Source organism: Acinonyx jubatus, chromosome B4, assembly GCF_027475565.1.
Source record: "Acinonyx jubatus isolate Ajub_Pintada_27869175 chromosome B4, VMU_Ajub_asm_v1.0, whole genome shotgun sequence".
NCBI classification, from domain to species: domain Eukaryota; kingdom Metazoa; phylum Chordata; class Mammalia; order Carnivora; family Felidae; genus Acinonyx; species Acinonyx jubatus.
In genome coordinates this window covers 88,285,256-88,297,291 of record NC_069387.1, presented here as the reverse complement: position 1 = coordinate 88,297,291, position 12,036 = coordinate 88,285,256, and the positions used below count along the sequence as shown (strand labels likewise).

Genomic DNA, 12,036 nt, shown 5'->3' with positions numbered 1-12,036 from the left:
AGCTAGACTTACAATTGGGAGACAGGAGACCATTCAATAGTATTCTCTCCTTCCTTCCTCTCCTGGTAATTTAGCACAAGGACACTAATTCAAGATATGTTATGGCGGCTTAGCATCCGTTTTCCACACCTCACTTTATTATATAAATTGAGGTCTTGATACATCTATGAAAAAGACATCTGTAATAACTGTTAGTGCCTGAAAGGCAAGCTATTATGAACAGTTAAGGGGCGGGGGGGGACCTCAGTTAGGACGTGAGCATCAGGGTCTGATAACAAAAGAAACACCAAATTAGCCTCTCCCCCCCCCCCCCACTCCCCAAAAGCCACGTCCATTTTCAAATCGAAGGTACCAGCAGTCAAACCCTGTGCTAAAGCCAACAGCGTAGGGCCCTCCACTAATCCGTCGCCGAGTGAGCTTCCTGAAACCAGACTGGCTGGCAGAAATGGAATTCATCCGCTCTGCTTAGAAACTGCATTATCGAATTATTCTGCCTCACTAGTTAAACACTATCCTAGTGGTGTGGCCAGGGAGAGTGGATTAGGAGAAATTTAAAAAAAAAAAAAAAAAAAATCAGGCCCAGGAGTCGCCGGTCTTCTCTCGGCGCCCCCTAGGCAACTTGTGCTACGCGTACCAGAAACTCCCAACAGTCGAAAGAGCTGTTCAGGTGCAATTAGAAGGTGGGCTGCCTCTCCCTTCGGGGCTCCTTTAAACACGGTGCGCGCAGAGGAGCGGAGACCCGCCGCTACCACCCCCAACAACTGAGGTTCCACTGAGCAGCTCGAGAGGGATGCGGGCGGGGGCACAATAAGAACTGAGTTTAGCCACGAACCAGTGACACCGCGGCCACTAGCCGCAGGTCAAAGGAGCCGCCCCAACCGTAATATCGGAGCGCCGCGCGGCTCAGCCAGGGGTGCCCAGGTGAGCGCGGGAGCGCCGGCGGACGCGACGGGGTGCCCTGCGGCCCGTCCCCGAAGCCCCCGAAGCCCCCGCCCCCGGCGCTCACCTTTCTGTCGCAGGTACTGCATCTGGTGCCGCTGGCTTGGCCGCTCCTGCAGCTCCTGCAGCACCCGGGAGTCGCCGCCGCGGCCGCCCAGGAACACGTCGGAGCCGGAGGCCTCCGTGGAGCTGTCGAGGCTGTCGCGGCGCCGTGGGCGACCCCCCGGCCCCCGGCTCCCACCCGCCGCCTCCTCCTCTTCAGTGCAGCTGTACAGCTCGGTGAGCAGGCCGCTCACCAGGGACGCCGTGCGGCTCGTCCTGCCGCTCCGCGGCTCGCCGGGCTCCGGGTCCTCCTCGGCCTCCCAGGAGTCCCGGGAGCCTCGAGACTGCTCCGCCGGGGGCGCCCCGCGCAGGCACACAGACGGGGGCTCACCGGCCACCGCTTCCTCCGCCGCGTCCTCCCGCCCTGCCTCGGGCTCCTGGCGCCCCGTCCGGCCCCCGCCCGTGGGAAGAACCTCCATGGCCCGCGGTGCGCGAAAGCCCGGCTCCCGCCTCTCCTCCCGCCCGGCCGCGCCGGCCAGTTCCGGGAGGAGGCGCGGCCTCACGGCCGCCGGGGGTGCCCTGGGCCGGGCGCCGCACCAGCGGGCCCCAGATCCCCGAGGCGCCTGACCTCCCCTCGGCGGGCACGCGAGCCGCCGCTCCGCAGCTCGGAACCGGGAGGAGCGGGGCGGGGGGCTGGGGGGCATACGGCCACGCCTCTGAACCACCTGGGGACACCTGCAGCAGGTGAGGCCCCACTTCCCCTGGGAACGCTATCTGATCCGCGTCTAGGAGGATGTGGCCAGAACGCATCAGGATGAAGCCTTCAGCCGGAGGGGGAAAGGCCTTCTGGCAGCCCCCACCTTTACTTTTAAGCACGTGATTTAACTCAAAAAGGGGGCAATTCTTGCCTCCTAGTTAGCCACCTGCTAGAAATCCTGCGGGGGAGAGTTCTCGACGCCAGTCAATAGGCCGAGGCCAGGAGCTCCCTTCTTCGCGTACTCAAGGCACAGTGCCCAGCCCTTCCCACCGTCCCACCTGATCCGGGCGCCTTTCAAGGCGCTCTTAGTTTCTGACAATAACCTTTCTGAAGACTTGGCTTATGCTGGAGATTTAATAACGCTGGGAACTTTCATCCTTCAGTGAAAAATCAAGTGCTAGATTAAGATCAACTAATTCCCAGGCGCAAAACCTAACAGAGAATGAGGGCTTTAATAAATGTCCGTGAGATGACCGCACCAATAAATTGACATGGCTGATTCTGACAGTGAAATCAAAAGCTGACGGTGATATTCTGAGACATGTATCTTTACATTAGACCTCAGTGGAAGAACCCTGAGATGCCCCTCCACGGCATGTATTTTTGTGAATTTAGTAGTAATTCTCAACGTTTTTGACGGCTTTTTGTGTGCCAAATCCCGTTCTTAGTTCTTTGCACGAACTATCCCATGTAATTCTCATTTTAACCCTATAAAGCAGGTAAATATTGTGGGACTTTTTTTGAGGTATAATTGACTTAAAATTAAGTTAGTTTCAGGTGTCCAACATATGGCTTTGATATTTGAGTATATTTCAGAATGACCACAAGGATAAGTCTAATGAACTAACATCCCTCACCATACAGAGTTTAAAAGGTAAGTGCTATATATATCCTCACTTTTCAGGTGAGGAGCTGAGGCACAAAGGGACTAAATAACTGCCCATTCACAAAGAATAAAGTGAACTTCCCTTAATGCTTAAAGTGTCTGGCTTTCATTATGAATAAATACATATTCCATTATGGATTTTCATTATGGATGAACATGTATTTGTGTTTTAAGCCCTAGCGCTATTAAATATTTGCCGTATTTCTAAAAGCAGCCACAATGCACCTAGTGAACAATGGTGGGGCTTCATGTTTGTTCAGCACACGTTTTACTTTTCATGGCACTTTCATAATAGAGTCTGACCCTACAGGTAGAAACCTGAGGCCTCTGGTCACCACCACCACCACAATGCTTGTAAACAGAGAGTGAGGGCAATAGGGCCCTTTTTGAAATTTGGAGTTACTGTAAGAAAAGCAAACTTTTAACGACTTTTCTCCTTAGGTATCCAGAATTTTTAAAAAGACGAGAAACATCATGTTGTGGTTTTACAACTGTATTTACTACTATGCCCATTGAATTTTAAAATGTATTAAATAGAAAAATGAAATTATTTATTACTTTGTTGTTTAGTCTTTTGAGCTTTTTTAAAAATTTTGTTTTTAATGTTTACTTTTTTTTTCAATATATGGAATTTATTGTCAAATTGGCTTCCATACAACACCCAGTGCTCATCCCAAAAGGTGCCCTCCTCAATACCCATCACCCACCCTCCCCTCCCTCCCACCCCCCATCAACCAATGTTTATTTACTTTTGAGAGAGCAAGAGAGTGAGCAGAGGAGGGGCAGAGAGAGAGAGAGAGAGAGAGAATCCCAAGCAGGTTTCAAGTTGTCATCACAGAGCCTGACGAAGGGCTCAATCTCACCAACAGTGAGATCACGACCCTCTGAGCCGAAATCAAGAGTGAGACGCTTAGCTGGGAGCTTCTTTCATATGCCAAAGTTTGCAACACGCAGGACTTTCAGTAAAGGGAAACAATGAAATTGGATCTCTTTTCTTATTTGACTCCCCAACCCTTTCTCTATCTCCATCCAGTAAGAAATGTGGTTACCAGTCTTCAGAACCTCATGTTAGGTATCTCTATCAGGACTTAACGGATGAAGAAACTCAAAGTGAGCTTGAAGGAGATGGGGAAAGGAACCAGTAAACACAATAGGTCATTGACAGTCAACATTTCTAAATTATTCAGAACTTCAAAATTATTTCTCATTTCCTGTCAGTACCAAACCACACTAGGAGAGGAAATTGGCAAAATGAAAGCTAACAAGGAAAATTGATTCAAGTCCCTTGCACTTGTTAGAATGATCATCCCCCCAGATACCCACAGGACTCTTACCTCACCAAGGTCAAGTCTCTGCTTAAACATCATCTTCTCAGTGGGTCTAACCACTCTATTTGAAACTGTGGCTCCCCACCCTCCACCATTCCCTTATTCCCCCTCCTTGTTCTCTTTTTTCCATAATATGCTCCATCTTCCAACTTACCATATCACCTAATGATTTATTTTGTCATCTGTCTTCTGCCAGGAAGATGTAAGCTCCTGAAGGCAGGAATTTTTGTCTAATTTTGTTCATGGATGTATGCTCATCAAACTAGACAAAAGACCAACAAATTACCTGCTTTCCTAAGAAAAGAGAGTCTCATTAAAAAGAATCTTAGAAGTGGTGTTAGCATAGAGCAGCCCATTTTTGGACCTTATATTACTGCTGCCTGGTGACTGGAAGTCCCTAGGTGAGTTCCCTGAAGCTCTGAAGCCTTCTAATTGGAGGTAACAGAGAACTATTGGTCTCACAGAATATGATTTCAAACTGATCATGACTAAAGGTAATAGCTAAAATTAAGTTTACTATGGTTAATTATGCTACTGATAATCAGTATTTTAACTTATTTGGAAACTTAGTTTCATATTTAAATAATTATACTAACTACTTTATGCCAGATATAAGGTCTAGTGATACATTATATTTACAAGGATCTAAGAAGCACCTATATTGAGTACAATTTACTACAATTTATAGAATACAATTTATGTAAATCTAGTGTGCAAACTACAGGCTGTGAACGTTTAAAATTTCCAAACAGGCACTGGGGTCTTGCCAATAACCTTCTGATACCTGTCACTTAAAACTACCCTAACAAGGGGCGCCTGGGTGGTTCAGTCGGTTAAGCGGCCAACTTCGGCTCAGGTCATGATCTCACGGTCCGTGAGTTCGAGCCCTGCGTCGGGCTCTGTGCTGACAGCTCAGAGCCTGGAGCCTGTTTCAGATTCTGTGTCTCCCTCTTTCCGACCCTCCCCCCTTCATGCTCTGTCTCTCTCTGTCTTAAAAATAAATAAACGTTAAAAAAAATTAAAAAAAAAAAAAAACTACCCTAACAAGAGGCTCCTGGGTGGCTCACTCAGTTAAGAGTCCAACTTCAGCTCAGGTCATGATCTCATGGTTTGTGGGTTTGAGCCCGAGTAGGGCTTTGTACTGACAACTCAGAGCCTGGAGTGTGCTTTGGATTTTGTGTCTCCCTCTCTCTGCCTCTCCTCTGTTTGCACTCTGTCCCTCTACACCAAAAATGAATAAACATTAAGGGTAACTAAAAAAAAAAAAAAAAACTACCTTAACAAGACTCTCAACATTTTTGATAATTTGATAATTTTTTCAGCATGTTAAGACACACACATAAATAATGAATTGCTCTGATGAAAGCTTTGATTATGCTCGGAATGGCTGATTTCTAATATCTAGCATTGAATCTTTTACTCTAATCCTTCAGAGATTTCTCATTCCCAGGCATAAGAGAAATTCAAAAAGTCATGGCTTGGTTTCAGCTTCTGCTCATGGAAGCTCATTTTTGCTCTTTATTTTTGCTGATTACAATTTATTTATATGCTTGGACTACAATAATCTCCGTTTTCAGTTTAATAACTAGACATGCGGAAGACTCATATTTTTCAATCCCAAAAGCTGGGATGCCAGGTTAAAAAGGGATTTTATTTTAAAAACCATCAAGCCTTCGATAGACCTTAGGAAATACATAGTGATACATAGTAGTAAGTCAATAAACAAGGGCTATTAGGGGAGCCTGAGTGGCTCAGTTGGTTAAGTCAGACTTCGTTGGTTCGGCTCAAGTCATGATCTCACGGTTCAAGGGTTCAAGCCCCGTGTTGGCCTCTCTGCTGTCAGCACAGAGCGCACTTCAGATCCTCTGTCCCCTTCTCTCTGCACCTCCCCTGCGTGCACACGCCCTCTCTCTCAGAAATTAACATTTAAAAATAAGGGCTATTAATTATGAATGACATTTAAGTCATGAAATTTCGTGTTAAGAGGAACTTTGGAGATCTAATCTTACTGTTTAATTAATGATTGTTACCCTAGATTTCCAAGTGACAGAACATAACTTTTTCTTCGTAATAGTAAAAAACTGTGATTGCTCAATGCGTATCAGCTGGGAGCCAAACTTCTGCTAGCCCACCTGTAATCACGTGACATTCTTTGAGCGTGAGGTGCCTACCATGCCAGCGTTTAGGTGGCCACTGACAAAGGGTGGTTAACCTAAAATGACCAAGCTATTTTGTATAATTCGTTGTTTAGTGCCTCTTCCATAGCGAGTGCTTTCTGGTGGGCATAAACATGTCACACAAAGATCATCACACTTTGTGCCTGTTCCTGGATGTCCATGCTTTTGCCTCTACCTCAGACCTCCCTATCTACAATCTTCCAGTCATTTTCCTTCCATACCCACGACGGGACCAGCCAAGGCCATTCACCACTACCAATGAATGCATATACTATTCTAATGTCAGACCACTTCCCTTGCCACACAACCTGGATGGTCAGGTGCACCAAAGCCGTGCCCATTTAGGATGGTCTTCTCTTACCACTGTCATTCAAGGCCAGCCCCAAGTTAGGCTGCAACTCATCATCCATTTCCACCTTGCATCAATGTACCAAGCTGTTCTATCCATAAACCAGGCTCTGGCTTTCTCCTCCTCCTTTGGCTGGTCATACAGTACCTGAGGTCTGAGCTGAGAGAGGGGTACTCCAGTAACCCTGCGGAGCGATCTGAGAGTCTGGGCTACCTACTCATGCACTTGTTTATTCCGTCTAGTCTTGCTCATGCTTGGTTCCAGAGGTAATATTTCATCTTATGTGAAATTACTGCTGATCCTAACCAACTTCAACTTGGTAGATCCAAGAGGACCCAACTCATGGTGGGCAGTACAGGACGCATGGTCATTTGGTGTCTCATGGCCAAGAGTTCCATCTCTATCAGGGCTCAGTACACCGGGAGTTATTTTTCAAAAGATGCGTAATCCTGCTGCAGATAACATTTTCCCACTGGGGCTTGTTCCACATTGCATCTTTTCTCATCACTGGCACCCGGAATACCATAGGGTCTGCCAGAGTGTATGGCCCAAGCAGAAGGCTTACATGTGTCACGGGGCTGGATCTGCCACCAGGACAGACTTTAAGATGTGAGCCCTGTAGTTGCACAGAGCATCATTCTGAGAAGGTACCCACACCTGGCCTGATGCTTTGTGGTCACCACCTTGAAATTACTAACAATTTTATCTTTGAACTTGTGTTTTGAAAATAAAGTGCAATGGGACATGCATAACCAGGACAAAGGATGCCACAAGCAGCAGCCAGGCACAAAGCAATTGTCACAGGGAATGCCTCAGGGCGGTCCAGGGAGTCTCAGGCCCCAGAGGGGTCAGAAAAAGACCAGAGCCCAAACTGGAGGCAGCAACAGCAGAGAGAACAGTGGAGAAGCAGCAGTGGTAGCAACAGCAGCAGGAAGGGAAAGAGGCTCTACACAAGGCCAAGGCTGGGACCTGTTGTGGGGATCCCCATCTGCTCCCCAGATCCCATCTTTGTGGTATTTGCACAAATATTTGAGAGCTAGGATGGGAACTGCTTGCTTTCAGGCAATACATTTTGCCAGTAAATTATTATGAAATAAAAGCACACATGTGAACATCGTAATAAAACAAATAAGAGAATTCATTGAATTATGAGAGTTAAGAGTTTAGAATTCTTCAGAGTTTAGAAAACTTCTCCAACATGGCAAAACAAATATCCACAAGCTTACAAATAGAAAATAACACCATTTTCGTGTGGAAGTCCAGATGAACCAATTATTAATGATGAAAAGAATTTAAAAGTAATTTTGCCTTATAATTGAAGATGCTGTGATAGAATGAATAGACAGGCACCTTGAATTGCTGTATATAAAAGTTTGAAGCTGGGGCACCTGGTTGGCTCAGTCGGTTGAGCATCTAACTTCAGCTCAGGTCATAATCTCATGGTTCATGGGTTCTAGCCCCACATCAGGCTCTGTGCTGACAGCCTGGAGCCTGCTTCTGATTCTTTGTCTCCCTCTCCCTCGGCCCATCCCCTGCTCGTGCTCTATCTCTCAAAAAATATATAATAAAACGTTAAAAAATATTTTAAAGTTTGAAGCTGCTGGAGGTTTCTTGTACACCTTCCACAAGTTATAGGAAATGTTAAAGGAAACATTACAGTGTAACTATTATACCAGTAACAATTTTACAATTGCAAAATTACAATAATTTTTGGCTTACATTTACAATTAAATTAATATCTAAATAAAACTGATCTATAAGATTTAAATGTTTTTAGAAAAATTAGTCCACAAGAATTGTCAGTTCCACATGACAAACTTTCTATTTTGAAATAATCTATCAATAATTTATCCCTTTGTTATGCAGCCTATAAAATACCATTAACAGCTTCAGTAATAGTTATGTTGGAAGAAAGAGCCTCCTTAAAATTAAAAATTATTAACAATTATTTGCAATCATGCATTTGCTAAGAGCAAATGACATTGCTTTCAATTGTATCAAATGAAAATGAAGTTACTAAAAGTATACATTTTGATGGCCTAAGAAATGAATTTGCAGGAAAGCAAGCCAGAAAAATCATATTAGCAGCCAAGGTATCAGGTCAATAAAATGTTATTTATAGGATATATAAATTATAATGCCAAAAATATTAATTGCAGTTTGTAAGATTATGGTGTTACTCAAGTATCACTAGAACCCCCACTGCATCTTGTTAGTAAATACAAGATTTTTTTTATAAAGTTTATTTAAGAGAGAGAACATGTGCTCATGTGAGCGGGAGAGGGGCAGAGAGAGCGAGACAGAGAGACAGAGAGAGTCCCAAGGAGGCCTCTTGCTGTCAATGGGGAGCCCAACATGGGGCTCAAACCCACGAACCATGAGATCATGACCTGAACTGAAATCAAGAGTCAGGCACTTCACTAACTGAGCCACCCAGGTGCCCCAGTAATACAGTATTTTTAAAATGAAAGGCTTTATCCTTTAGTACATTTCGTGGCACTTTTTTTCTGCATTACTTCACCCTGGGCCCCACAGATTACAACGTAGCCAGCCCTGTCTGCTGTAGCGTGCTTTTCTGCTCCAGGCCCCACTCAAAGCTGGCAGCCTTCCACGTCACTCAGCGTCACGCAGTATACAGCTGAGGCAGTATGCATAGGTAGAATAGGTTGCATACAGAATACAGAAAAGTAGAATGAGCACTGGGCTTCATTCTTTGTAATAACAAAAGCAAGATGCAGCAATTTGTTTTTGCCTCGGAGACCATGACCCGGATACACCCCTGGACCCCTACAATCCTTTACTGAAGGGACAAGTCCCCGAATTTTCATAGGGTCCGTCACCCACTCCCGAGAGCACACGCGTCATATCAAAGATTGCAGCCTGTTAGCTGCCTCTTGTTCACCCTGCCTGATCAGTGTGTCATGGGTGCAGCGGACAGATATGATATTCTGCAGGGTGCCCAGGCCGTCTAGATCTGCTTCGACTACGACATATCGTTATAAGAGGGGTTTTAAAATCCCGGACCTGTTCATTATTTCATCTGTGTCATTTATTACGTTTCCGTTGACTGATTTTTCCCTGGTTATCAGTCACATTTTCCTATTTGGGATCCTGTGTAGTAATTTTTTTTTTTTATTACTGGATGCAGGACAGTATGAATTTCATATTGTTGAGTATCTGGATTTCGCAGTTTTCTTTTCAAGTGTGTGTGTCCTTCTTCTGGCAGGCAAGTTACGGTTCTTGCAGATCAGCTTCACATTTTGAGACTTGTATTTAAACTTTGTCATTGTAGGTGTACAATACTTTTCACTCATGGTAATTTAGCCCCACTACTAAGGTATGACATTTTTGCGTTCTCTACTGAATACTCCCAGTGATCAAGGAAGACTCTTCTGGCTAGTTGCATCTCAGATATTTCCACTGAGAATTCTTACATGTTTTTGGTTATTCATTGCCTCATCTTATGATGCCTTCCACCCTACACATTCACATCTTAGTGTTCAACAAAACCTCAAAAGGGTATCTGTGCAGATTGATGGAGCTTTTCCTTCTCTTTGGAACTCTGCCCCACAACTTCCAAGTACCTCACCCTCCCCCAAACTTCATCTCTGTCCCCTCAACTCATCTTCTTTCTACATGGAACGCTCTCTCTGGCTCCCGGGTTTCAAAATGTGCCTCCAAGTTGAAAGCGGTCAATTGATTCCTTTTCACACAGGGATCAGAGTCCTGCACTGCCTGTTGTCCGTTGTGCAAAAATATACATTTTGTCCTGTTTTCTGGTTGTTTATAGCAAGGAGGTTAGTCCAGCCCTATTACTCCATCACGGTCTGAGATGGAAATCTTAAGGTTGTCAAATATGTAAGTGAAAGATATTTTTACTTCAAAGGCCAAGATAAAAAGTAGTGTTGTCATAATGGAAGTTTCATGCGAACTTTTCAAGTAATAGCTGGGTTTAATCCATTTTTGCTTAAGGTCTAGGAAAAAATGATAACATTTTAAAAAGTGACTTATTGGGGCACCTTGGTGGCTCAGTCGGTTAAGCGTCTGACTTCAGCTCAGGTCATGATCTCACGGTCTGTGAATTCAAGCTCCACATCGGGCTCCGTGCTGACAGCTCAGAGCCTGAAGCCTGCTTCGGATTCTGTGTCTCCTCTCTCTCTGTTCCTCCCCCGCTCACATTCTGTGCATCTCTCTCTCTCTTTCAAAAATAAACATTAAAAAATAAATAAAAGGTGACTTATTTTACCAAGACAATTTATGACAAATTAATTTAAATGATGGGGAAATGTTTTAAAGAGTGGTAAGTCAAATATATAACCAGACACCAAATAATAACATTATACATTCTATTCTGGATGTGACAAACTGATCAGTTGTCAATTATTGTGGATTACTCCCCTAATAGGAACTCCTATTAGCAATTTTTAACTTTTTCACCCAACTGAAAACATTTATCTGACTTTATTCAACAAGGTGAAAAACAATTTGAGCCATTTCAACCTGCAGTTGGGCATTTACAGTCACATGTCAGCACAGCTATTATGATGATTAGAACAAAGGGCGGCGTGCTCTTTAAAAACCACTGCAGCACATGAGCCATGCACAAATCATTACCTTGATTTTGTTAGAGGCCAGGCTGCCCTCAAAGCCTCTGAGGTTAACTACTTCAAGAATCTGAGACTGTTGTGTATCTTATTTTCAGGTTCGACTACTATATGGAATCTTTTTTTCTTGATCTTTTAAACATATATGCCAAGTTGGATTTTTCCTTAAAGCATCTAACTATAATGAAATGGTCTGCCCATTATAAAAGTGTTCAAGCCTTGCAACACAGGCTCAAAGAAAATTTAAGGACTCTAAAATATATTTTCAATGACTCAAAAGACAAACCAAAACACAAATGAGATGTAAGAACTTATTCAACAGTTGATAAAACCCAAATATAACATTTTTAACTACAATTTAGAAAGACACTTTGGAACATTTCAATTAAAGATGTGATAAATTAAAACTCCTGATGTGGATGTATATAGTGGGCACCTTCTCAGGTCATTTGTAAATTTATTTTACCAAAGTACTAACAGAAAATTGAGGGTAAAAAATTAATAAATATGAAATTAAAGTGGTAGAGATGAGTGAGAAAATCAAAAGAAATTATCTTGACATTGAGAAGTAAATAGTAATAATTTTTTTCAGATAACAAAGACAGTAATTGTCTAAAATGAAAAGATAAATTGCAAATGAAAGTAATAAACAGGCCCGTGAATTTTTTGATAATCAATTTGTGAAGAAAATCATATAAGCTCATTAAAAATATTTAAATTTCTGATTTGACCTCAAGTTGACATAAATGAAGACAACATAAACTCGTAATACATGATTACAATAAGTGTGTGTGAGCGTGTATGTGTGTGTATAACCAACAATGAACTGTGAGGATGAAAAAAAAATTCTTCTGAACTATCAGTAATAAAAATCAAATACTGATCAACTATACCAGAGAAAAGACTAAATTATCTTCCTATTCTCTCTATAGAATATTACAAAGCCACCATCAT

The 12,036-nt window shown here is 43.5% G+C and overlaps 1 protein-coding gene across 3 annotated transcripts in view; it reads right to left on the bottom strand.

Annotated features, from left to right (window-relative positions):
- The window catches only part of TBC1D30 (TBC1 domain family member 30), an 84,110-nt gene extending 82,325 nt beyond the window's left edge, over positions 1–1,785 (bottom strand). The window contains exon 1 of one of the 3 annotated variants that reach the window (XM_027071324.2): positions 1,007–1,785. In XM_027071324.2, coding sequence (XP_026927125.2) covers positions 1,007–1,685 — 679 coding nt within the window. In that variant the 5' untranslated portion in view covers positions 1,686–1,785. The remainder of the gene's footprint in view (positions 1–1,006) is intronic. The other 2 variants (XM_027071325.2, XM_053226458.1) reach the window with 2 other exon arrangements.
- Positions 1,786–12,036: the final 10,251 nt, after the last annotated feature.